The sequence below is a fragment of the Seriola dumerili genome, unplaced genomic scaffold (assembly GCF_002260705.1).
Source record: "Seriola dumerili isolate Sdu_G_001 unplaced genomic scaffold, Sdu_1.0 BDQW01000226.1, whole genome shotgun sequence".
Classification (NCBI taxonomy): Eukaryota; Metazoa; Chordata; class Actinopteri; order Carangiformes; family Carangidae; genus Seriola; species Seriola dumerili.
Genome location: NW_019174481.1, coordinates 794,925 through 818,502, shown reverse-complemented (window position 1 = coordinate 818,502; position 23,578 = coordinate 794,925). Strand labels below are relative to the sequence as shown.

The 23,578-nt window shown below is 40.4% G+C and overlaps 1 protein-coding gene across 1 annotated transcript; it reads left to right on the top strand.

Annotated features, from left to right (window-relative positions):
• The first annotated feature begins 1,436 nt into the window (after positions 1 to 1,436).
• Positions 1,437 to 20,558, top strand: LOC111228896 (MAGUK p55 subfamily member 7-like). The gene is made up of 16 exons (XM_022755006.1): positions 1,437 to 1,529; positions 2,343 to 2,420; positions 3,921 to 4,001; positions 6,693 to 6,827; positions 9,085 to 9,166; positions 9,313 to 9,398; positions 10,483 to 10,560; positions 11,192 to 11,388; positions 11,501 to 11,559; positions 12,749 to 12,754; positions 15,736 to 15,909; positions 17,718 to 17,798; positions 17,925 to 18,018; positions 18,203 to 18,311; positions 19,215 to 19,358; positions 20,328 to 20,558. Exons 1-16 carry the CDS (start codon positions 1,437 to 1,439, stop codon positions 20,556 to 20,558), a joined length of 1,728 nt encoding a protein of 575 aa, XP_022610727.1.
• Positions 20,559 to 23,578: the final 3,020 nt, after the last annotated feature.

Sequence of the window (23,578 nt, the reverse complement as noted above, 5' to 3'; positions counted from 1 at the left end):
TCGATTAAATCAGTGTGAATAATTGTCTGCAGTGACAGTCATATGTGGAAAGTGAACTGCTATTGGCTAACATTATGACCCATGCTCTTTGATTGCTGTATTGATTACCTGCTGGCTTGATTTAGGTCAGACCTGACACATATCGACTGAATAAGAGACAGTCTCTTTTACCATCCGGCCAGTTGAACACTAAATAACTTCTCTCTACAAGTGGATGTTCAAATGCAGCTCTTACTATTTAGATATTTAGCAATATGGTCTGCCTGAACTGGGCCTAATGGAATGGACTGTCTCTGGTGAGTGCAATTTAAGTTTTGTGTGGTTCACTGTTTTTCCAGAATTTACTATTTATTATTTATAATTTATTCTTATTCCATCAGCTCCTGAAACATTAAAATAATATCAGTGAAACACTAATATCAGTGTGGATGATGTCCTCCAGCCATGCTAATGTAGGGATACCAGACTATATTTGTTTACAGACCTAGATTCAATTATCTAACAAGTGTATTTTTTGTTTAACTGTTTCAGCTTTCAAAAGCTAATTAGCATGTTTTCATATCATGACTACATTATCTTAAACTGAACAAAAACATAATATGTGAGTAGTTAAAATAAATTATTTCTGAGACATCAGTATTTATCCTGTAGTATGATTTATGTTTTCATCTTTCGTTTGATGTAATTATACTGGCCAATCAAGTAGACTGTTATATGTCATACAGAAAATGAACTCTGAATTTTATTGATTAAACACTGACTGATTTCATAATTTACTGACATGACCAGACCCAGTGGAACAGTATATTAGTGTAATGTTGAAATATCTCACACCAGCATTAGGGGGCAGTAATATCTCACATACTATTTAAAAAACACACTAATCATTTCTCTTTCACTGTGTGACACCCTAGTCTGCCTCTCAACTGATAATACAAAGGAAATCTGAAGCATGAATATTCACATTCCTTAAGTATGAATTCATTTAAGTTCTTCTTTTTTCAGAGCGAGGAGGATGCTGAGCCGAACAGAACACAGAGGTACAGTATGTCGAAGGGATCACAGGTTAAACATATACATATAGTCAGTATGAGCCCTAATCCTGCCTTTATGGATAAAATGTCTTTATAACTGCAAAATAAAGTAAGATGACTGTAACGGTGAATCTTTTAAAGGCTTCCCTATGGGAGGTTTTTCATCACACCCTCACTTTAACCTCTGACCTCTGTCTTTGGGATCTTGACCTCACCTCATAACTTTCAAAACACGTTCTGTAACTCAGATACAGATGCAGCAGGTGAACTGCTCACTGATGTGGTATATGTGTGCATTTTTACGTGTGGGTGTGTCCTGTTCCTCCTCTTCCTCCTCCTCCTCCTCCTCCTCCTCCTCCTCTTCCTCCTCCTCTAGGCGTGTGCAGGCTGCTATCATCAGTGATGTCTGGAACAGAGTCTCATACAGACAGAGAGGAGGACTACAGGTTCCTCCACAGCATGTTGATGGAGAAGAAGCTTCACTTGCTCTTCAAGGTGAAGACACACTTACGCAATGCAATGATTTGCGATTGTTTACCTCCACTAACTTCAATTACATCCTTGTCCCACTTTTCTAACTAAAAGTCCTGCATTCAAATTATTACCTAAGTAAGAGCAGCGTATCCAAAGTAACAGGACAATATTATTGTATAGCATCATACAGGGCCAGATAGTGTTACACTGATTGGATTATTATACATGTGGCACTTCAGTGTTGCAGCTGGTGAATATGAAACTAATATTAACAACTTAATTTTTGTTCACTGTTTTACTGTAATGTGTATACTGCCGATCAAATTAATCTATGACAATGAATCATATTTCATGAGATTATGATACGGTTTGGTTCCTATGGTTACAAGTAACTAGTACAATACTTGGCTGTGAAGTGCAGTAATGTAGAAATATAAAAAACTCAATTAAAGAACAAGTACTTCAGTTTGTCAGATCATAAATAAATGAAGTTAAGTAAATGCAAACTCTCGACCATTGTTAAAAACAAGGAAACTGGTCACGTAAATGTAGTTTTAATTAAACTGATTTACTGCAATATGTGTTAACATTTATTCTGACATTTTATAGGGTTGTGCTCGAGCCCTGGTAGCATAACAGATCTTTAAAATAAATTATATTTAATTATCATAAACTAAAACAGTTAATCCAGTTTGGTATTTCTTCCTGTTTTTCTCCTGATTAGCAGTAGTAGCAGTAGTAGCAGTGTTTGGATTAGCACTAGCAGCAGAAGTTGCAGTAACTGCTTTTTTTTTTACTGCAGACCTTTATTATGATACTTTACTGACATGACAGATCCACGAGCGACTGAAGCGTTTTGAGAAGCGAAGCCCCATCCCCGTCCAAGAACACGCAGCAAGTCTGGCCTCAGATGTAAGTGACTCTCTCCAAACATCTTTTGCAGATAGACACACCGCAGAGGATGACAGTTTGACAGCAGAGGGAACAGGGATGATTTTTCACTGTTTAAACTGTTTCCTCTGTTATACAGATGACTTTCCTGTCACACAGAAGCACGAGCAGATCATACATTCCTTCTCATGTGTACTGAATTATGAAATGTTATCTCAAAACTCTGTCACCTCAGATATCATCACTTGAAAGGCAGTGTATTAAAGCAGATATCAGTATGTATCTGTTTGCCAGGAGTTAGGTCACCAAGGACAGTACTGAGCAAAAGGCTGCTAAAACCATTTTGTGTGTAGTATAAAGTTTCAGGCTGGAGGAATACAATTAATTTCAGACTTAAGATAAAGTGACAGAGAGTACTGCCACTATAGCTGTGACTCCAAATGATACAAATAGTGTCTATTCTCCGCAGATGTGATTCATATTCCTCCTCATTCCTGTCTACTTGTTTACCTTACTCATTCTCCTAACTCCTGTGTTCCATTTAAATCATCTACCGCCTTCATTTCCTGATTTTCTCTCTGTTGTTCCTGGACAAAGTGCAAAACAAGGATGTTCATTTTACACTTTTCCCTTACTCTGTGCTTCCATCTCCCCTCCATCAGCAAACCACATTCCCCTTCCATTATCTACCTTCTTCCTCCCTTCTTTCTTTATTCTTTCTCTTTCCTCTTCATTTACTTTCCTTTATCTTCTCCCTATACCCTATGTACTGTAATTCCTGCCATGTTTCCATAATGTCTATCTACCCCTATCCTCTCCCACATACTTCTCTCCATCTCCTTCCCTTCACTCCCCTTGCTTCAGATTCGCTTCGACAGCCACTCTCTGCCTGGCTTAAATCATCAGGACCTACTGGAAGGGCCAAACCATGGGTCTGTTTCCCCTCAGAGAGGCTTCTGTTTGCTCACAGTGGAAACTAATGACCTTCATGCATTGTGTCTCTGGAGTGTGCCGCGACATCTTGAAGCAGTAGAAGTCATTACAGTAATATGCTTGACAAGACGGGCGACTGCACACAGTCACTCGCCGCCTCTCCACTTGCTGCTGACGGTCAAGGCTGCTCTGTTTTAGCTGTCGCCGCAGCTGTCGTGTAGCCTTGAACATTCGGGAACATTTTTTTTTTTTTTTCCAACAGTGACTAAAAGACACGAAACCAGAAAAGGCACACAGACAAATAGTTAACATAAAGCAAAGAAATGCAAGTTTGAGGTGAACGGGGCCATGTGAAAGTGCAGGCCATAAGAAATAATAACAGTACCGATGATGATGTGTCACTGAAGTCTGAATCAGATATAAGATAAATTTTACTAACCATTTTTTGTCTCTCTGCTTCTTTCTCTGTCTCTCTTGGCTAGTGCAGTGTAGACTAGAAAAAACCTCACTCGGGCCATGATATAAATGTATACCTCTAATTATAAAAAAATATATCCTGCCTCTCTTTCTCCTTTTCTCTGCCTCCAGTTGGCCGAGGAGCTGATGTATCAAGGCTGGAGAGATGAAGTCAAAGAACTGGTTGCCCTCTTTTCCAAACCACACTTTAAGGTGAAGAGTATTGAAGAGTATGTGTATTGACCTAAAACTTCCCCAGCTACATCCTTTGTCCAGTCAGATCACAACACTTCTACAAAGGGAAGAAACTACTAAAAGAAATAGTTCAACACCCTGAGAGGGAAGCTTGTTTGCTTTCTTGGCTGAGAGTTAGCAGAGTACAATAAATGGACAATAAATATGAAGCTACAGCCAGTAGCCTGTTAGCTTAGCTTAGCAGCAAAGCTAAGAATAGAGAGAAGCAGCTAGCCTGGCTTGTCATGAGTCTCCCAACTTGATATTTTTACATGTTGTTTTTTGTACTGATGAAATAAATGAGATATCGCTTAAGGGAGCTGTTCTCCCCTGTAGCCAGTCTTTGTATTGAGGGAAACCATTAAATATGAAGCTAGAGCCAGGAGACAGTTAACTTAGCTTAGTTTAGCCAGAAGACTGAAAATAGTCTAAATGTAGAAAAAAAATAAATAAATATCTGGCTGTCAGCACCTCTAAAAGTCACCATTAACACATCATGTCTCTGTTGTTTCCGGACAAGCCATGCTAGCTGCCTCTATTTTCAGTTCGCTCTCTTGCTGAGTGTTAGCTGAGAAGATGAATTGTATTTGTCCACTGGATATGAAACTATAGGAGACAGTTAACCTAGCTTAGCACAGATATGACAGTGACATCAAGCTTCTCACTTTACTCTCAGCAAGAGAGCGATTAAATGTATTTCCTAACATGTTGAACTATTCCCTGAAGTGACTTCTTCATCTCTGTAACACTACCACACATACACACACACACACACACACACACACACACACACACACACACACACATGAACAATCCCTAAACTGTAGTTTTCCATCACTGAAGCATGTCCTATAATTTCCATTCACATGGACCATCTATGAAGCAAGAATGTAATCCAGTCAGAAGATGTTGTTTTGCTGCCTTCTACTCCAGTGCCCAATCTGAAAGGATCATTAACAATGAAATAAAACCACTTATGAACAGTGTAGTTACATGTTCAGTCATTTTTCTTAACACTAAGATAACATTAGAACTGTAATCTGAGAGCCTAATTTCCATGCAGTCATGCTTCATCTCACCTATTCTGAAGCTGTTCAGCAGTTCAACTGAACACTGGAGCTTACTCACACATCAAAAGGCTTACAGCATTTTGTTTCCTACAGTCGCCTCTTATATTGGTCACACAAAGTGACAAATTAATCCAACTGTAAATTTGATTTAATTTGATTTCACCTCATCATTTTGCTCGCTGAGAGGTGCTGACATCTATTAACCACACTGGCATGGCAGCTAATCTACTCCCTAGTCATGTTTATTAGTGTTCACTCATGTAGAGGCCCAGACTACTCAAATGCATGTTTCCTTATTTCAGATCTGCTGACAGTCATATTTCAGACACACACACACAGTGTATGGTTTTCCAGCGAGCTGCAGAATTTGTGGCTATATTCTTAATGAGGAGCTGAAGCCAGACGAGAACTAACAGGTTTGTTTAAACAGTCTTAATGACCTGTTTGTTCTTGGCCCCAACGCAGGAGCTCACACATACTTATGAGAGACACTGGGTTTAATATTCTGTAAATGAATGTTTGTTTTTTGAAAACCTGTCTCTGAAAGTGGCCAGAGACACATTGCTCACGCGTTGGCAGCTTCTGAGCAGAGCAACTGTTGATGGACACAGGGATAACAAGTAGACTAACTGACAGATGGATTGGCTGATTGTTAAAATTAAGTTGATGAACAGATGTTTCCCCTCCTCTCATTCTTTCTTATTACAGTAAATTCCCTTTTTTTGGAAGTGTACTTTGTGCGGGCTCACAGTAAGAGATTAACGTTTATCCAGAATATTGTTTTTCTGCAAACAAACCTGGGGTTTTCACACTGCCAACATGAACAAAAAATGAACTTATATGAACTCTCTGGGCTCTGATAGTGACTCATAGATCAATTCACAGTCTCGCACTGGAAAAGGAGCTTTTTTTTTTTTCGAAGACATTTGTGATGCTTGAGCTGAACCAGTACAACTGCAAACAGAGTGACAGCGAGTGACGTGGGGGGTTGCTCTCAGGTGGCCCACAGGCTGGCAGTGCATTCCAAACTAAATCAAATTTGGCATGTTGGCACCGGCAAAGCTGAAGGTTTGCAACCAAGAGGAAAGTGCTGTATTTGGATGCAGGCACTGTAGTGAGTGCAGGCGGGCCAGACAAACTTGTTGGAATTTTTGCACAGCCTCATTTACTACCAAGTCACCTTTAATGAGTCCACAGGGATTGGTAACGTTTTTGTTTGAGTACATACCATTTATCTATCTCTAACTGAACCAGTTTAAAATTGTTGTTCTAAACTTGTGTTGGTAACGCTGCAGTGACACTGGTTCTACAGCATGCCTTCACTTAGACTGGATGATATGAAATGTACAGCAGTGATTACACTGGCATTTGCTCACTATGCTGAGTTCGACAGCAGCTTGACAGCCAGCTTTCAGCCACTTTCCATTTTGTTTGGAGTACACTGCTGACTGTCCTCACCCAGTGCTATTTTTTCCCTGCAAAATGAGATGCATTTAAAGAGAATAGTCCCAGAACCGCATCCACTCCCAGCACCTACTGCACAATTCAAAGTGACACACCTGAATCCAGAGCAGTCACCGTTTTTGTGTTTCCCTCACAGGGTCTCCTGTCTGTCCACGACGCTGTAGCTCAGAGAGACTTTGAACCTACTCTGCCGCCAGTACCTGATGATGTCCTGGAGGAGGACGAGGATTCAGTCAAAATTGTCAGTCTGGTCAAAACCAAAGAACCCCTGGTCAGTAAACATTAAATTAAAAATTTAATCTATCTTACATGAAATGTTTGACATTTTGGGGAAATCCACTTACATTTTCTTGCTCAGAGGTTAGGCGGTTAGGTAGTAGTGGCGGTAGTGCAGCTTAGCTTTGCATAAAGATCGGAAATAGGGGAAACAGATGTAGAGATACTGTATACTGTCACATACTGGCAGATTTTCTTTGTATCTTTTGACAGAGCCAGGCTAGCTGTTTCCCCCTCTTTCCGGTCTTTATGCTAATCTAAGCTAACTGCCTGATGGCTAGCCGCATATTTATGTTAGAATACACACATCTCTCAGCAAGAGAGCAAATACACATATGTCCCAAATACAACCTCTTGGTTGAAAATAAAGAAGCTTGAAGACTGCATCATACACTAAAATGTTATGTTGTTAATCCTTTAAAAGTTAATCATGTTAATGGTCCAGAAATAACAGTTTGCCCTGACCGTAAATATGAAAAAATTGTTCACTCTACCCATAAGCGTTCTTATAATGGCTCTGAAAGGACAGCTGTACGCAGCTACATATATGAGCCTGTTTCTAATTTGGTCTACCTGGCCTCACAATGAACATGAAACAAACTCAAGTATTTAAGTTGCGACAACCATGTAACAGGGTAAATGCACCTAAAAATGTGTAATTTGTACGGCCACAATAACTGACATACACAAGCAGTTCAAAGGAATAAACATATCAAAGCTGAATTTATCTCTGTGGACTGAATTTATGACATGTTTTCGACTAGAAAGCCCACTAAAGCCGTGTATGCCAAGGCGTAGCAGAGCGAAAGCTCTTGCAATGACAGGAAACATAAGGAAAGGCTCCTGCAGCCGCCTGGATCACCTTTGCCTCTGGGCTGCTGCTCGCTTTCTTCAACTAGGAATTTACAGAGTCAATTCTTCCACATCTTTGTTGCCATATATCTGCTGTGACGCACAACATAGTTTCTGCATTATTGTGTGTAAGTGTGTGTGTGTTTGCAGCATGTGCAGTGTATGCACTGTAAAATATATGCCTCTTAATGGAGCTCTTTAAAGCAGTATTTTGAAATTGAAGGGATTGGGATCATTTCTTTTCTGTTTCTGATGTAAATCAACTTGTTTCAAGGTCTTTAATCATGGCCCATTTTCTTTATACTACTGGAATGAGCTGCCTAATTCCACCTTGGTCCAAGCCATTGTCACTTATTTCTGGAAATTTCCTGGATCAAGTGAAACTGGACTGAAAGCTAATGAAACTATAAAGAGCGCATACCTCCGCCAAGGCTGCAAAATCCTCTAAATTTGTTATTTTAACAGTAAAAAAAAAAGTTCAATTTTTTTTTTATTTAAGATCACCATAAAATACGTATAGTGATGGACAGCTGTGGGGTACCTGTGCCAGATTTTGTCCATTCAAGCAGGCCCAGTGTTTCATTATAAAATACCAATAATATTAAAAAAAAATGTCCTCACATGCAAGTCAAAATTCCTTAAAAAAAAAAGAAAACTCCTGGATCCACATTTAAAAAAAACCAAGCATTTGTTTCTTAATCTGTGTGTTTTTACCAAATTTCATTGAAACCTGTTGACAGGTTTTTGAGATATCCCACTAACTAAAAGACAAAAACAAACACTGCCAAAGAATAAACTCAACTGGTGGAGATGAGCTAATATTTTTTTATGAAAAATAGGATTTTGGGGTAAAGTATGAGAATAATTAACTCAATGACGGACATTTTCTGCAGTGTGTGTATTCTCGTGTGTTAGTGGCTGTCCTTTCAAAAGTGAATGCGCTTAGGACCAATAATAAAGAACATACTTTTGTATTGATCCCAAAACTAGATTGGAAGGGGACTGACCTTTTTCTGACTCGCTCTCTTTGATCGATCCAGCATGTTCCTGTTTTCCAGACAACAGGGTTACACCCGAGCGTGAGCTGATTGTAGTCAGCTACATAAGATGCTCTTTCCATTGCGATTTGCTCCATATCAGTAACATCTGTTGAAAATAATGTTGATTTGGATAACCTTTTCCCAGCGCTTTGTGTGTTACATGAAGGCAGCTGGCTAAATGGTCCCCTCTCGATACAAATAACCTTCACTGGAATGAAGTGACTCTAAATAAGAAGCTTGTCTGGGCTGTAATAAAATCAACATGTTGTTTTCACTCTCCATCACTTGACCTCTTTGCCTCTGTGCATCTCCTCGTCTGTTTCTCCATCATTCTTTCATTAACTTATCACCATCCGCAAGGGGGCAACAATTAAGAGGGATAAAACCACTGGCGCTATTGTAGTGGCGAGGATCATGCGAGGAGGTGCGGCTGATAAAAGTGGTAAGCTGATAATCTCTCAGTCATCACAGTTATATCCAATCCTGTACCTTTGTGTTCTAGTAATATTATGACGGTCCGCAGTACATGTATGTTACAGAGAAGAACATGTGGTTCAGTTTTCCGTGTGTATTTCCAACACTCTGAAGGACTGATCCATGAAGGAGATGAGCTGAAAGAGGTGAATGGAATCTCATTGGAGCACAGGAAGCCAAAAGAAATCCTCCCTCTACTGGTTAGTTTCATCTGTTTGCCTCAGCCGTCTTCTCATTGGATGTTTCTGTTTCGTTCTGTCCTCTTGCTCTCATGCTTTTCTCTTTTATTTTTCAGCGGTGTAACTTAAAGGCTAAGGCTGGCTTTGTTTTATCTATATTTTTTTTTGTTATTGTCAAACAATCTCATGAAAAGACAATAAAAACAACAAACTGTCAATCCATCTCTCAATACCTTTCAACTGCTCTACCATGTCTGTGGCTCTCAGCTCCAGCCCCAGATGTTCCTACTGAGGATGTAAATCTTTAAAAATAAATAGTTAGATTTTTTAAAAAAAGGTTCAGTAATTTCCTAAGACAGCTGGGCACTGTAGTTTTTTTTAGCAAACATTCAAACAGGAGTATTTGTTTGGGGCTATTTCCTAATGCCGATTAATCCACATCTGGTTTGCTGTTGACTATTCACAGCAGCAAGACAGCGTATTTGGAAATAAGTCAAATTAAACTGTTGTCCCCATGTTCACGGTAATGCAGGAACTTGTTATCCAGTTCAGTGGTGTGGCTCACTGACAACACTGGAGCTCTTTGACACAGAGGAATAAGCTGTGTAAGGCCTTAGTTACAAAGGTAATCCTTTCTTACTGGAATCAGTTAATTGTTGGTCTCTGTTATTTTCATTGGCTTTGTTGATTGTGAGAAAAACATAGACCATCTGCTATCCTCTCCTTCAGAGGAAGATGAAGCTACAGACAGGAGACAGTTAACTTAGCTTAACAATAAGAAAATTGAAATTATTTTTATGGCATTTTTTTTTGGCTTTATTGGACAGCTGATTTAATGAACGAGATGAGCACACTACCTTGTGACCTTTAAAGGAGCTATAGATGGATTTTTTTCATTTGGACAGGCGAGCTGTTTCCCATATTTCAGGTCTTAATGCTTAGCTAAGCTACGCTAACTGGCTAGCTTAGCTAGTTGTAGCTTCATATTTAGCGTACAGACATGAGAGTGGTATGAAACTTCTCACCTAACTCTACGAAGGACGGATATATGGCTACTTCCTGAAGTACTAAATGATTCATCTTTGATGTCACTGTTCTTGCACAGGCCTGTTCTCAGGGTGACATTACATTCAAGATCATTCCTGCCTCCTCAAAGGAAGAAATGTCTTCAAATAAGAAGAAGGTACAGTAAATATTAACTAAACGTATTCGTATGTGTGCTTTTTATGTTAGCATGCAGTCCGGCTGCATGGGGAAAGCTGCCCACCTGTTTTCAGTAAGACGAGATGAAATCAGTGGTATCTTGTGTATTTGGTTATGTTTTGTGTTTTTGCCACGGCGCTGTCACTACAGCAGTGCGGTTGTCAAGAAGTAAATTCAGATCAGACAGTCAAGGACAAGCTTTTTATCATTTAAAGACTCGATGTATCATTTTATACGCATCCCATCTGTTGAGCCGTATCCACTCAGTTCAACATTAACAATAAATCTATACACCTTATGTAGAAAATTTCAGGTTCCACAAGCCTCTTTGTTTAGAAAGATGGAGTGTATGTCCAAGCTGGAACCTGTTAGAGCGAGCATTATGCAATGGATTAAGACAAATTATTGTCAGTGATTGTGGTCATTTCTCAAAAGTGACACCAACATATGTGAAGACACACCAGACAAAGATGCACTTTGGCAGGATACAGAAGTTCTATGAAGCTGCAGTAGAAAAAGAGAAACATGGATAAATAAATAAAGTAGAAAGTTGCATTTCCCTTTGTCACCAGTCTGATGGATTAACATATTGAACGATTCTCTTTCCTAAGCTCTTTGTACGGGCTCTTTTTGACTACGATCCAAACGAGGACCCCACTGTCCCTTGCAAGGATGCAACAGTTTCCTTTAAAAGGGGCGACGTCCTTCAAATTGTCAGCATGGAGGATGACACCTGGTGGCAGGCTTGTCACCTTGCAGACAGCAGCAATCGGGCAGGGCTCATCCCCTCACAGCAGCTACACGAGAGGTGGTCTTTTTTATGCTTTTGATAACAAAAACCCTATCATACAATACCTTCAAGTCATTTTTAATAAAATCCTGTTACGATTCAGCCTTTGTTTTTATCTGGTTTCCTACAGGAGAGTTGCACTACAGCGACCCAAAGCCCTGTTCAAGCCTCAGCGAGTTAAACCACCAGGTGCTGAGCCAACGTTTGTCCATAAACTCACCACACCTGAAAAGAATAAAAACCTTTTAACACTTTCCAATAAACACATTATAGCTCCTTCAGTGCTAAGCTGAGGGGTGACAGGTCGTGGTCAAGGTCAGGGGTGAGTTCTGCCGCCCTCCTGTAATACTCACAACTTTTGTTTTCTCCACATGCTCCACAGATGAGGGGGAAGGTATTGTCTGTTTAAATTTGCTTTTGAAAACTTACCATCAGAATGATTGACATAATATAATACACATGTATATTTTAGGTTTTGGTTTTGGTTTTCTAAAGATTTAAAGAGTTGTGTTATCCAAAGATAATAATCACGTAATTCTCCCCACATCATATTTCCTAAATGGAGAGGATTCTGTGAAATGTTCCTTTGTTGTAACCAAGCAGGTTTAAAGTATTTGGCCAGTGTGATTCAGTGTGATTTAGTTTTTCACTAGCAATCACTTTATAAGAGTAAGGTAGTTATTAATATTTCTAAAATTGTGGATATCATGTCTAAATAAAACTATTATTAGAATTTCCAAAGCAAAATATTAGGACATTTGGGTCAGCACATATGTTAATACTTTGAGTATGAAATTTCAGAGTAATGCACATGTCATCCCTCTGTGGTTTGAATCCACAATTTCCTCACTCTTTCCTTTTCTCTCTTCCTGTTTTTCCAGTCATGGAGGATGTAGACTATGGAGCTATAACAGGGATCCACATTGGTGAGATGTTTGACTTGTTCCACTCATATCCCACTGATACTGGAAAATGGACCAGTATGATACAAGGCGATGCAACTCATGGCAATCCACAGCTCACAACAATACACATATATATTGAATATGTATTGAAAAACAGATGGAGAAAAATCAGCAAGAAAGGAGACCCCAGTTATATTTACCCCACAGACCAGTTCATGTGATGATGTAGTTTTGTGGTTTGGAGATTTAGGGGGAAGGACTAGAACAGCAAATGTGGTTTTAGCTTTCCCATTTATCCCATTTGTCTTGATCTCATGGATTGGATATGATGTGCTTGTGTGTATTTGCCTGTGTGCATTTGAGCAGTGCAGGATGTTCGTATGGGGGTGTGCACTTATGGCTGATTGTAAAAAGGCTCCTTACGTCTATACAAGGCATGGTAATTACAGATGTTGCATTATATCAGTTCTAAGAGTCATGTGCATTTAATAATGTGCATTTCATCTTATCTCAGGCCAGGTTCCACCTGAGGACGTGGTTCAGACTCTGTGTTTCCTCTTGGTCTGGCATGTAAAGCCTTATTGATGCCGCACTACTACATGCGTGTGATCAGAGAGAGTATAGTGACATGGTAGAGTATTACTGACACACAAGTGAAGACATGGTAAAACCAAGCTAATAGCTTGTACTCACGTGTCCTTAGTGTACAGATTTTAGACTGTGGTTATCTGTCTGTTCTTTAAAGAATAGCTTGACATTTTGGGGGATGTGTATTTGCTTTCAGCATTCAGTTCAATGTTGCCAAGCACTTTTAATGGAAAGTAGCTAAAGTCTGCTTGAAAAGTCGCTAAGTGACGTCATGCGCCAATGTCAGCTGCTGTGCGGACTGAATGCACTGCAGCACCTCTCAGAGACAGGTGTGACTCTCGCTCGCACAGAAATACTGGTGACTCTCTGTAAGGTTTGTCGAAAAAGTTGCTACACATCTTTTGCTAGTAGCTTTTCTGATAAAAAAAGTCATTAAACTGGTCTGAAAGGTTGTTAAATGTATAGCGTCAAAGCGCTAGCGCTAAATTAGCAACACTGAGTCAGTTGGCTTAGATTAGCATAGCAAGACTGGAGGCAGACAGGAAGAGGCTAACACCCCGTAAATCCCGTAGCTGGATCCCCCTGCCCCCCATTCTTGATGCCTAACCGCTCAGTTATTTCTTGTTGTGTCAAATTTGTCAAAAGAAATCACACGGAGAGTTTTTTTCTCTCTCGTTTCTTCCTGTATAACATTTTTGATGACTCATCTTGAACTTAGGAGTGTATACTTACACTTATAAACTAGCTAGCTAACCCTGCCCACCAGCTTGGGGGTCGCTGTAGCCAGAGTAGTAGAGAGATTTTCTGGTAGTAGATAGCAAAATTAGTGTCATAGCACGAGGTGTGTTTAGGTATGAGTTGGCAAAAATCTTTTTTGAAGAATATTGTTGAGGTCTAAGTTAGTGCATTCAAATTTGAAGGATTTAATTACAATCCCTGTCATAACTACATCCAGCCCATATTTTGTCTTTCACGATGTCAATTTACAGAAGCTAAAGACGCTTTAACTTCTGTTTCACTTTGACTTGAACGCACAGGTAACAGGGTGGTATCAATGTTTTTGTCCCACTCTCAGCGAAAAAGAGAATAAAAGTATTTCCTCAAATTTTGAACTATTCCTTTAAATGGTTCCAGTGTACTTACGAAAGACTATGGTGCTTCATACTCAGAGTTAATGTCCACTCCTTTGCACTGCAGGTTAAGGCTCAAATCATATAATCTTGAGGTGTGGGGTTGACGCCCAGTATGTAACCACTCTGTCTTATCTCCCCTCGCACCCTTACCTCAGACTGTCTAGTAAGCAGAAATATCTTGTTGCATCTTTTAGGCTGAGAGCATTTTCAGTAACAGATGAGACTCCCACTGCCAGAATTAATTCAGATTGTACTTGTACTTCAGATGTTTTCTTCTAGATTTTATTTCACTATAGGAAATGAGATTTCTCATTTTCTGTATAACATTGGTTTTATACAGTATGTATCACCCCTTTACATTCATGAGTGAAATCATCAGTTTAAATACCATGTAAACAAAAGTTGGAAATCTCTGCCCGTAGTGCCATGTTTCTTAGAATGAAGCCCGGAGAGGAAATGGACAGATATGCTTACAAAGTGAAATTACAGCTGACGTCAAAGAAAGCCTGGCACCATCACTTAGCTGTAGTTAACATCATGAAAGAGAGCGAGACTGCCAAGCCAGGCCAGACCACAGCTGCATGGCAGACACTGGATGTCAGACGGCCTACAAGCCACACATGACAGACTGAGTTGTTGTTTCTTGACTGAGATTGGTGCTGTTCAGGAAAGCGCTTGACTCCAGACTTTGGGTGGCAGTGTTGATGGTTTCTTAAATGGTGATGTACTCGTCTATTCCGCCTCCTATTCCTATTGGAGCTCTCCCTTCTGTCATGTTTTAATCAATTGGGGTATCTGATGCTTTTTGATAATGTCTAATAATTCTCGTGTTTGAACTTTTATTCAAGTGACGTCCAAGTGGTGCCCCAGGTGGAGCATTGTTAAATGGATGGTGAATCATGGGAGTAAATTAAGTCCTTAAAAAAGCAAGCCTATTAAGTTATCTCAAAACTGTGAGAAAAATAAAACAAAACAAAACATAGATCAAATAGACCATCATGGGGATAAACATGGCCTTGATTTAGCACTCCTCTTCCTGCTGTCTGTCTCGCTTGGGTTGGCTTAAAGCTGCATTGATCAATGTGGATCAATTATGTGTAATGTGAAAGAGGTCACTTATAGCAATCAACCCACAGTGAATTGTCACCAGACCTTTAAGTTCCCCTGTCTGAACCCTTTTAGCCTTTCTTTTGGTCTTTGTTTTGGTTTCATGGCCCACGACGGCTCACTCTCACTGCTCTCATCAACCTCATTTCCAGCCACAGCAGGTAACTGCTAGCAGTTATCTGTCCGGCATCAAATGATAGACAGACAAAATTAGCAACTATCTGATGAACTTAGCAGAGCGTTTAACAGCTAACAAGCCATATTTTAATGGAATTATATTCATCAGGTGTGTTCATCAGAAATGTGACTCCAAATGAATCATAATGTTGCTCTGTATCTGCTGGATATGTAAATGCTAACACACTCACCATATCAACATTATAAGCCAATAATATGCCAGGTGTTGTGTTGTGCTGCGTTCAAGTGGACAAAAAAAAAGAAAGAAAAAGAAATCAATTAATGCAGGTTTTAGGGCTGTCACAATGGAGATATCCTCCTGCTAGGTTTTTAGTAATACACCTGACAGGTGGGTTGGTATACTTACTAACACACAGCAAAACACACACACACACATACGTACAACACACACTGATACACTCACAAAGTCTAAGGCCTCTCTATCCCTTTCCCAGCTGGTTTAAGAAGGAGTTTCCGACTTGGCAGAAAGAGCAGCCGGGCCAGAGAGGCAGCTCGGTCCCGGAGGTGGAGTGCAGGGGTACATGGCTCACTCCGTCCCCCGACCTACATAGAGGTGATCCCCTATCGCAGAGACTCCAAAGACAGACAGCGTCTGGTCGTTTTGGTTGGTACGTATGAGCTCAACATAAAGCCACATCAACAGGCAGGTTCCCATGTTGTGTGGAAAGTTTGTTTTCAAAGCACAATGCCGAATAAAAATAGGTTCCTATGCTGCGAATTAGTCTAACATCGCTATATACAAAACTTACACATGGTAGTTACTGTGGTAATATACACACAGTGGTCAGTTGTGTTCTGTTTTATATTACCCTGCTGCCTGTTTTTTTTTTTTTTTTTTGTCCATGCAAAAAATCCCAAATAACGTGATTCCATTCACTAAAAGGACAGTATTATTGAAGCTGTTGTTGATCAAAAGAAAAAGTAACGCATTGATGAAGATTTATGTTCCGACTCTTGAGTGCAAGAACGATCCTTTCCCATCAGAACCACGTAAACACTGTCAGAAAACTCCAAGTCAGAATATATTGTGTTCTCTTAAGTTACCTAGTGGCCCACCCCAGATTCACTTCTCTGCCAATCCTGCAGGCCTGCTCTATGTATTTCTGAGCTATATCCCTCCCCAGGGAATTTCACATTGAGCCCCGCTGAGGGTCTTTTTAATGTCATATTACGATACAACTGTAGGTCATCTGTGACTGAGGGGAACAGAAGAAAGACGAGAAGAGGAGAGATGGAAGAAGAGAAAAAAAAATAAAAGTGGAAGGCAGAGAGAAACACGATGAACTGAAGAGGTGCAAAAACAAAACCAGATAGAGAAGAGATAAATGATAGATGAATGGAGAAAAAGGGATGAGCGGATTGTGAATAAGATCCTGCATAATGTCAGCCAAGTGCTCCATCATCAAACTGGAACAGTTAAGACAGCTTGGATTTAGATTTAGACCTCTTTAATTGAGTTGGATCTTCCCCCGACTCTGGATTACGTTTTACTGTCTGCTGTGAAGGCCCTTCATTGACCGGAGGTCATCATTAAGAATATATAGCTTATTGGCAATGAGAGTTATAGACAGGAAAACCAAAACCTGGATCGCTAAAACAGGACCAGCTGGATAATGTTTGATCAGGTTGGAAATATATCCTTTTTTGTTTGCATTGCATACGCACTTAGAGTGAAACAATAGACAGTTATGCCCCAGGAAAGCTGGTGAAAGTGACTGTCAGCCACTTTAAGCCCTGCAGATTGTGTAACGCTTGAAAAAAAAAAAAAAAAAAAGGTCAGAAGAAAGTATCCACAGAGACTGGTGATGCTCCTCTCCAGTTCTTTGGAGCAGCTGTGAAACACATTAGCAGTGTAAGAGTGGAGAGTCTATAAACCTGATATTTTGTAATGTATCGAGCTCATGCAACGCAGTGATGGAAAAGGCAGGTATGTCAGGAATCCTACTTTCAGACAGCGCTCCATTAGAGTCTGATGCAATCTGGAGCTGGAGAAACCTGCAGGAGAAGAAAATCCCAGATGCTGCAGTATGTGTGTGTACGCATGTGTGTGTGTATGTGTGTGTGTGTGCGCTTCATCCTGTGCATCCTACACTATAATGACACTGATACTGTGTGGCTCTACAGATGTCACCTTTAGATGTGATGCTATGGATTTTCCAGAGGGGTATAGGAGCGTTTAACCGTTCGATAGAGACACAGACAGAGAAAGAGCGAGGCTGGTTTTCAGACTGAAATCAGTATGAAATCAGAGCTCTGTCTGTCTGACTCTCTCCTTCTCTGATGATAAAGACAGATGTGTCACCAGATCACTAAGCCTATTTAATGCTGGACTTGTCGTGAGGAAAACATTAGTACACAGTGATATTGGGAATGAATACCCACATACAGAACACAGTGTTTTGATCTTTGCCTTCAGGGCCCAGCGGTGTTGGCGTCAATGAGCTGAAGAGGAGGCTCCTGATCTCCGATCCCGACCGCTATGGCGTCACTGTACCGCGTAAGACGGACATCTTCAAGTTTCATAACTGACACCTTTACCTCCTGCACATTAAATGTTTTCTCACCTTTTTGAAGCCAGTTTCCAAAACCAAGTTTCAGCCTCTTGTCGCCTGTGCTCTTTCAGACACCACACGTGAGAAGAGGAGGCAGGAGAACGAAGGGATGGATTATCATTTCGTATCAATTCACATGTTTGAAGAGGACATTCTCAATCATAGGTAGTGCAAACGCAGGTGTCGCTCTTGAGGTTTCCTTTCCCATGGTGTTAAAAATAGCCTCTCTTGTGTTTCGCTCACTCACTCTTCCTCCCCCTTTTTAACGGGAGTGATGTCCACCATTTAGGCTGCTGTCTCATTACCATTTTCTGTATTCTGTGTCTGTCCTGTTTCTTTCTGCCTCTAGGTTTATAGAGTATGGGAGATTCAGAGGTCATTACTATGGAACAAGTCTAGACTCTGTGCACAGAGTGATGGCTGAGGGCAAGGTCTGCATCCTGGATGTACATCCTAGTGTAAGTATAGTGCCATCAAAAACAAACGAAAGGCTTTTTGAGCTAAAATAATGCACATGTCCTTGGTGAAACTCACTGGTGCTTCATACTAACCCAAAAAACAATTGCCTTTGCAGTAATGAAAATTTAGAGTTTTTCCACATATGACCTGTTGATGTTTTTAATAAGTTTCCAGAGTTGCAGAGTTTAGTTCCTGGCAGTGATACTTCCTGTTTGGCCTCCACTGAACACAATTGTCAGTGTTGACGTGGTGGGAAGTGAGTGAGGGATCACATGCCACTGCGTTATTATGGCGTCTGTACTGATGAGGGATGGGATAGTGTGAACCCCCACGAGTTACGAGCTGCTGATCAAGGGCTTGTCAATTAAGAAGGGGCCGGTGACTCCATGTGTATCAGAAGAAGCACACAGCTGTCTACACTCTCCCCCGGTCGACAGTTGGGAGCTAGCAGTTACAAATACTGTGGTACATGAAGGCAGTCCAAAATAGAGACAAAGGGAGATATAAGAGGCGAAATAAAAATAAAGATTAAAATTAGATTTAAAGTGGAGGCTGGTGACATGCTGCATGTTACTGTCTGTACACCATTTATAGAGTCTGGAAAGTAATCCCACATGATTCAGACCAAGAATGCTGTCATCAACAGTGCTGCCATCCGCTGCACAAAATCATATCCAGTTGCAGCATTTAAGGTGATTCAACATTTACCACATTTGAAATAATGCTAGTAGCTTCACAGCATACAAGGATGTCAAGATGGAATAGTTTTGATTTTCAGTGTTTTCATGCCAAAGGGCCGATCTTCTGAAATCTTGGTCTATTCTTTTAATGTGTCTAAACTGTTTAGATTTATAAATGCTGCCTTCATTTAATCCCCTCCCTTCTTGTTTTTGTCATTACAGAAAATAAAGCATGTGTACACATCCGAATTCAAACCGTACGTGGTGTTTGTGAAACCCCCGCGTATCGAGGAGCTGCGTCTCACCAGGCGGAGAGCTAAATTCATCTCGGATGAAGAGGACACAAACCCAGTCAGGATCTTTTCAGTAAGAGGAACCACAACATAAACACACAACACACGTTCCACCGGGCAACATGTGAGAAGTCAGGTGCTCGGTCCATGTCTTGTAACATGCAGGGCGGTGTGAGGTCAAACACCTTGGCCTTAGTACAGCTACCCAACCCACACACACACACACACACACACCTCAACTCGCTTACTCATGCACACACCTTGCCTTACACATGGCTGACCCTGTGGTTTGCATTTAAGAGACATTTAAGAGACAGGGGGAGTTACAATGCTTGGTGGGTGGCTTCTTGTTCCACAACGTACGAATAGGTGAGTTCATTTTATCCAGAAGATGAAGGGATACGTGTCGTTCGTATACGCACCAGTCTGACAGAATGACTGAAAGAAGAGCAAGGTGTGTTTAATGGTACATGTGTTTCGGGCTGGACAAAAAGATGCTGGGTCACTTTCATAATCCCCCATCTGGCTCCTCAGCCAGTGTTTGCTGCCCACGTTGCCCTTATTAAACCCACAGGGTCACACACCTGTGTCGCAGCGTGGCTGGACTTCGCCCACTACACAAGCAGCACAGCCATATTGCACAGGGCTGTGCTTTCAGCTTGTACCGCAGCTGTTGTGAAAAGGCTTCTTATCCTTTACTCTCAGCGTGTAACGATCTGTTACGCCTCGTAACAGTAGAGCTGAATGGTCGTGGGGATCCTTCCGTATCCCTGTTATGTTACAGTATGTGCAGATTATTGTGAAACAACGCTTCTTGGAGAATGTTTTGTCACCATATGGCCAAGCTTTAGCTGTTCTGTTCCATCAGCAGCGTTTGTCGTATTGACAATGATATCATCATAAATCATTAGTTGCTTTTACTGCAGGTTCTTTTCTTCTTTTGCTTGAAAGGTAATTAAAGGACACAAATCAAACCAGCTGAGAGCTGAATAGGAGCTCATATATTGCATCCTGTGTTTACAGAGGTGCTCTCTTTTTACAGGAGGAGGATTTTGAGGACATGATTGAATTGGCTGAAACCATGGAGAACCACTACGGTCACCTGTTTGACAAAGTGATTGTTAACGGGGACGTGGCTCTGGCGTTCAGGGAGTTGAAGGCCGAGCTCGAGAAGACTGAGGAGGCAGAAGTCCAGTGGATTCCTGCAGAGTGGATTCGCACCTCACCAACAGCAGCACGGAGAAGTTTCAGTCATTTGACCGGCTGGATTTGAACTTTAAGCTCTTGAGACACACAGGAAACTATAATTGGCTAAGTTTCTCCTGGTAATGAAAGCATTTGTCTTATGAATGACTTTTGACAGAACTGTGCTTTGATGAGGAATATGTCAACCAGATGTTTTCTTTTTTCATAGGACACACAAAAACAATTTATTTATTAATTGTAAGATATGTAAGAAGTCAACACCTTCAACCTCTGACACTGAATTTCTGTCATATTTTAAATATTGTTCCATTTGTAAACAAGTGCTGTGATTACCTCAGTTTTCCACAGTGTCCCTCAGTGTGTATCTAATTAAGCAAACAGAATCCATCTCTCTCTCTCTCTCTCTCGTTCTCCCTCCGTCTGTCTCAGAGCCAGTTTTTCTGTTGGCATTTGGCTGAAATAACGTCGGCTCGCAGGACGAAGAAGAGAAGAAAAAAAGAAAAAAGAAAAAGGAAACTCTCCAGAGCTTGTGGCTGAGTGTAATCCTTCCCTGCCAAGTCGCAAACATCAGCATGTAATTATTCTGACAGCTGCTGCACTTCAATTAACTGTAATGTACACCAGAGAAATATTATTAGTAGCAGTCGGGGGAGACATTTTGCCAGCGATATGCTGTAGAAAATAGGGACACAAACAAGAAAACAGTCGATCAAAAACATAGACAAAGCAGAGTGAAAACCTTTTTTCTGGGTGTAAGTTGTAGACTTGTGTATATATTGTTTACATTTCATAGATGAGGACTATAAAAGCTGCTAGTTACAATCACTATAATCAGCATTATAGTATCTTGGCTGTTGAAGACTTTCAGGGCTTGAAATTGTGTATTTTCAAGCACCCAATGTTGACAGTCAACTTCATTAAAGAATATTAATCCTGAAAAGGTCTTTTTTTTTTTATACGAAAGACAATTAAACATAATTGGCAGCGACTTTCAATTAGGAACACTCCATTAAGAAATACCCATATCTGAGCATCACAGCTGCTTGTCGGGTGCAGATTCTACTGTTCACGTGAGCTGCTTCTTCTAATTCTTTTTAATGGCTGCATTCCTCTACATTCACGGTGTTTCCTCTCTCTTTTTGGTTGCTGTGCTCAATTGGGTGTGAAGGAGTGTTAATGTGTCTATCATGTTGTGTTTGGGAGGAAGAGGGAGCAGCATGATGTGGAGAGACTGTAATGGCTTTCAAGGGACTCGGGCCTTCGCAGTCGCACAGAGAGAAAGTTATGAGCGCACAAAGCTAACTGTAAAAACGAGCCTAAGCTTGACATAGTGGATTAGGCTGCAGGGATAAAGAGCACACCATCACGCCTCAGGTATTTATTTTACCTTGGCAGGCTTATTGTCAGTGTCAAACACAACTAAGTACACAAGGAGGACAGTGCCACAAATGGGGCACTGGATTGGAGATGCACTCATTGGCGTGTCTGCATGTTTCCTGGTCACCAAAACCTCCAGACCAGTCTGTCAGGTCAACAGTCGCACTTCTGCCAGGCCTGAAGCCCGACCTCAGCCAAAGCGTGGCAGTATAATTTCATCACACCACTGAGAATCTGCAGGCACCCTGTGAGATCATAACGATGCCATTAAAGACACCCGAGTGATCCAATGAAAACTCACCGTTTTATGTTCACTGCAGCTCCCACTTCAAACATTGCACAGAGGTATGATGTCAATTGGTCTCGGATAATTTGGCTAAATCGTGCCACTGTCCATTGAAAGTATGTAAAAAATAAATGGTAAACAATATCTTCAACTTTGCATGAGATATTCATAACTTTTAAACAACCAACACACTAAACCACATGCTTAAAGTATATGGGAGTTAATTACACAAACCTACAGCAAAGAAAGAAGGGGAAAAGGTCTTTAGTTCATCACAGAGTACTTTAAATTGAAAGTGTCTACGGATTTCTATTTGCCTTGGCTATATTCACACATTAAGGCAAAGATATGCAACTTTGAAAAAAAGAATGACACAATCTTCCTATTGCAAAATTAAATTGAATTCATAAACAATAAATACACCTTTGCTCAGCTGAATACATTCAGGGACTTTGACTTTCTGGTCATATCAGACCAATTAAGGCTGTAGCAACAAAGTGGCTAATGTTAGCAAACTTAACACATTCATGGCTAACTAACATTATGACAGATGACTTTTCAATAATAAGATGTAACTAAACACTAAAACTCACCAGGAGATGTTTCACTTTTTCTTTTTTCTTTTTTTTACTGCAGCACAACAAGCTGTAAATGCAATTCTGACATATTAACTTACAAAGTTGTTATAGTGAGCCTGTTAGCAAACATTTGCTTATTTTTATGTCCAGATGACATCAGCATTCATTTGGAGTCGTGTTGCTGACCACATGACAAATGTATTCTCTCTCCTTTTAACTTTGGTTTTGCTTTCCACCAACTCCTGAGGCAGATATCTGGTTCTTTAGTTGCTAAGTGCTAACATATGTTCACCAGCTAGTCATTAACTTTGCCTGCTTTTTCTTTGGTGCTGGTTAGGTTGTATACTCTAGGTTTATCATTTCTTTTTCTTTTCATTAAATACAGCTCCTAGCTACGGTAGAAATTATTATTGAACCAAAACATTACAATTGCAGGCTGTTAAACCAAAACAATAAACTGAAAGAAGCTAAAACTCTTCACAGATCTGAGGAAAGAGTGACAGTGATAATTTTCTGTGGGTTTGTCAATATGAGTAACATGTTACATATAGTAATTTGATCTGTTGTTAATATGGAAATATTGATTAGTGCAGCTTTAAAGCAATCTTGGGCATTATGCTGTAAATACCTCGTTTGGCCGTAGTGGCCACTGTTCAGCAAAAGTTGCAAAAGTCTTGGCACACAGAGCAGCAACAGCATGAAAAGCATTATTAATAATCCTTCATTATTAATCTGCTGAGTTAGAATTACCAAATTACAATTAATGCAATGTCTAAATTTGGCTTTAGTTTCTTCTTCAGTTTCTTCACTCCAATACACTTTGCTATGTGTTTGGGCTTTCGGATA

Bases quoted from the DNA above. Each gene is read 5' to 3' on its own strand.
- LOC111228896 (XM_022755006.1), top strand. From the start codon at position 1,437: ATGTCTGGAACAGAGTCTCATACAGACAGAGAGGAGGACTACAGGTTC. The intron at 4,002-6,692 runs GTGAAGAGTATT...TTTCCCTCACAG, and splicing joins TTTCCAAACCACACTTTAAG to GGTCTCCTGTCTGTCCACGA. The intron at 18,019-18,202 runs GTAGTGCAAACG...TTCTGCCTCTAG, and splicing joins GAGGACATTCTCAATCATAG to GTTTATAGAGTATGGGAGAT.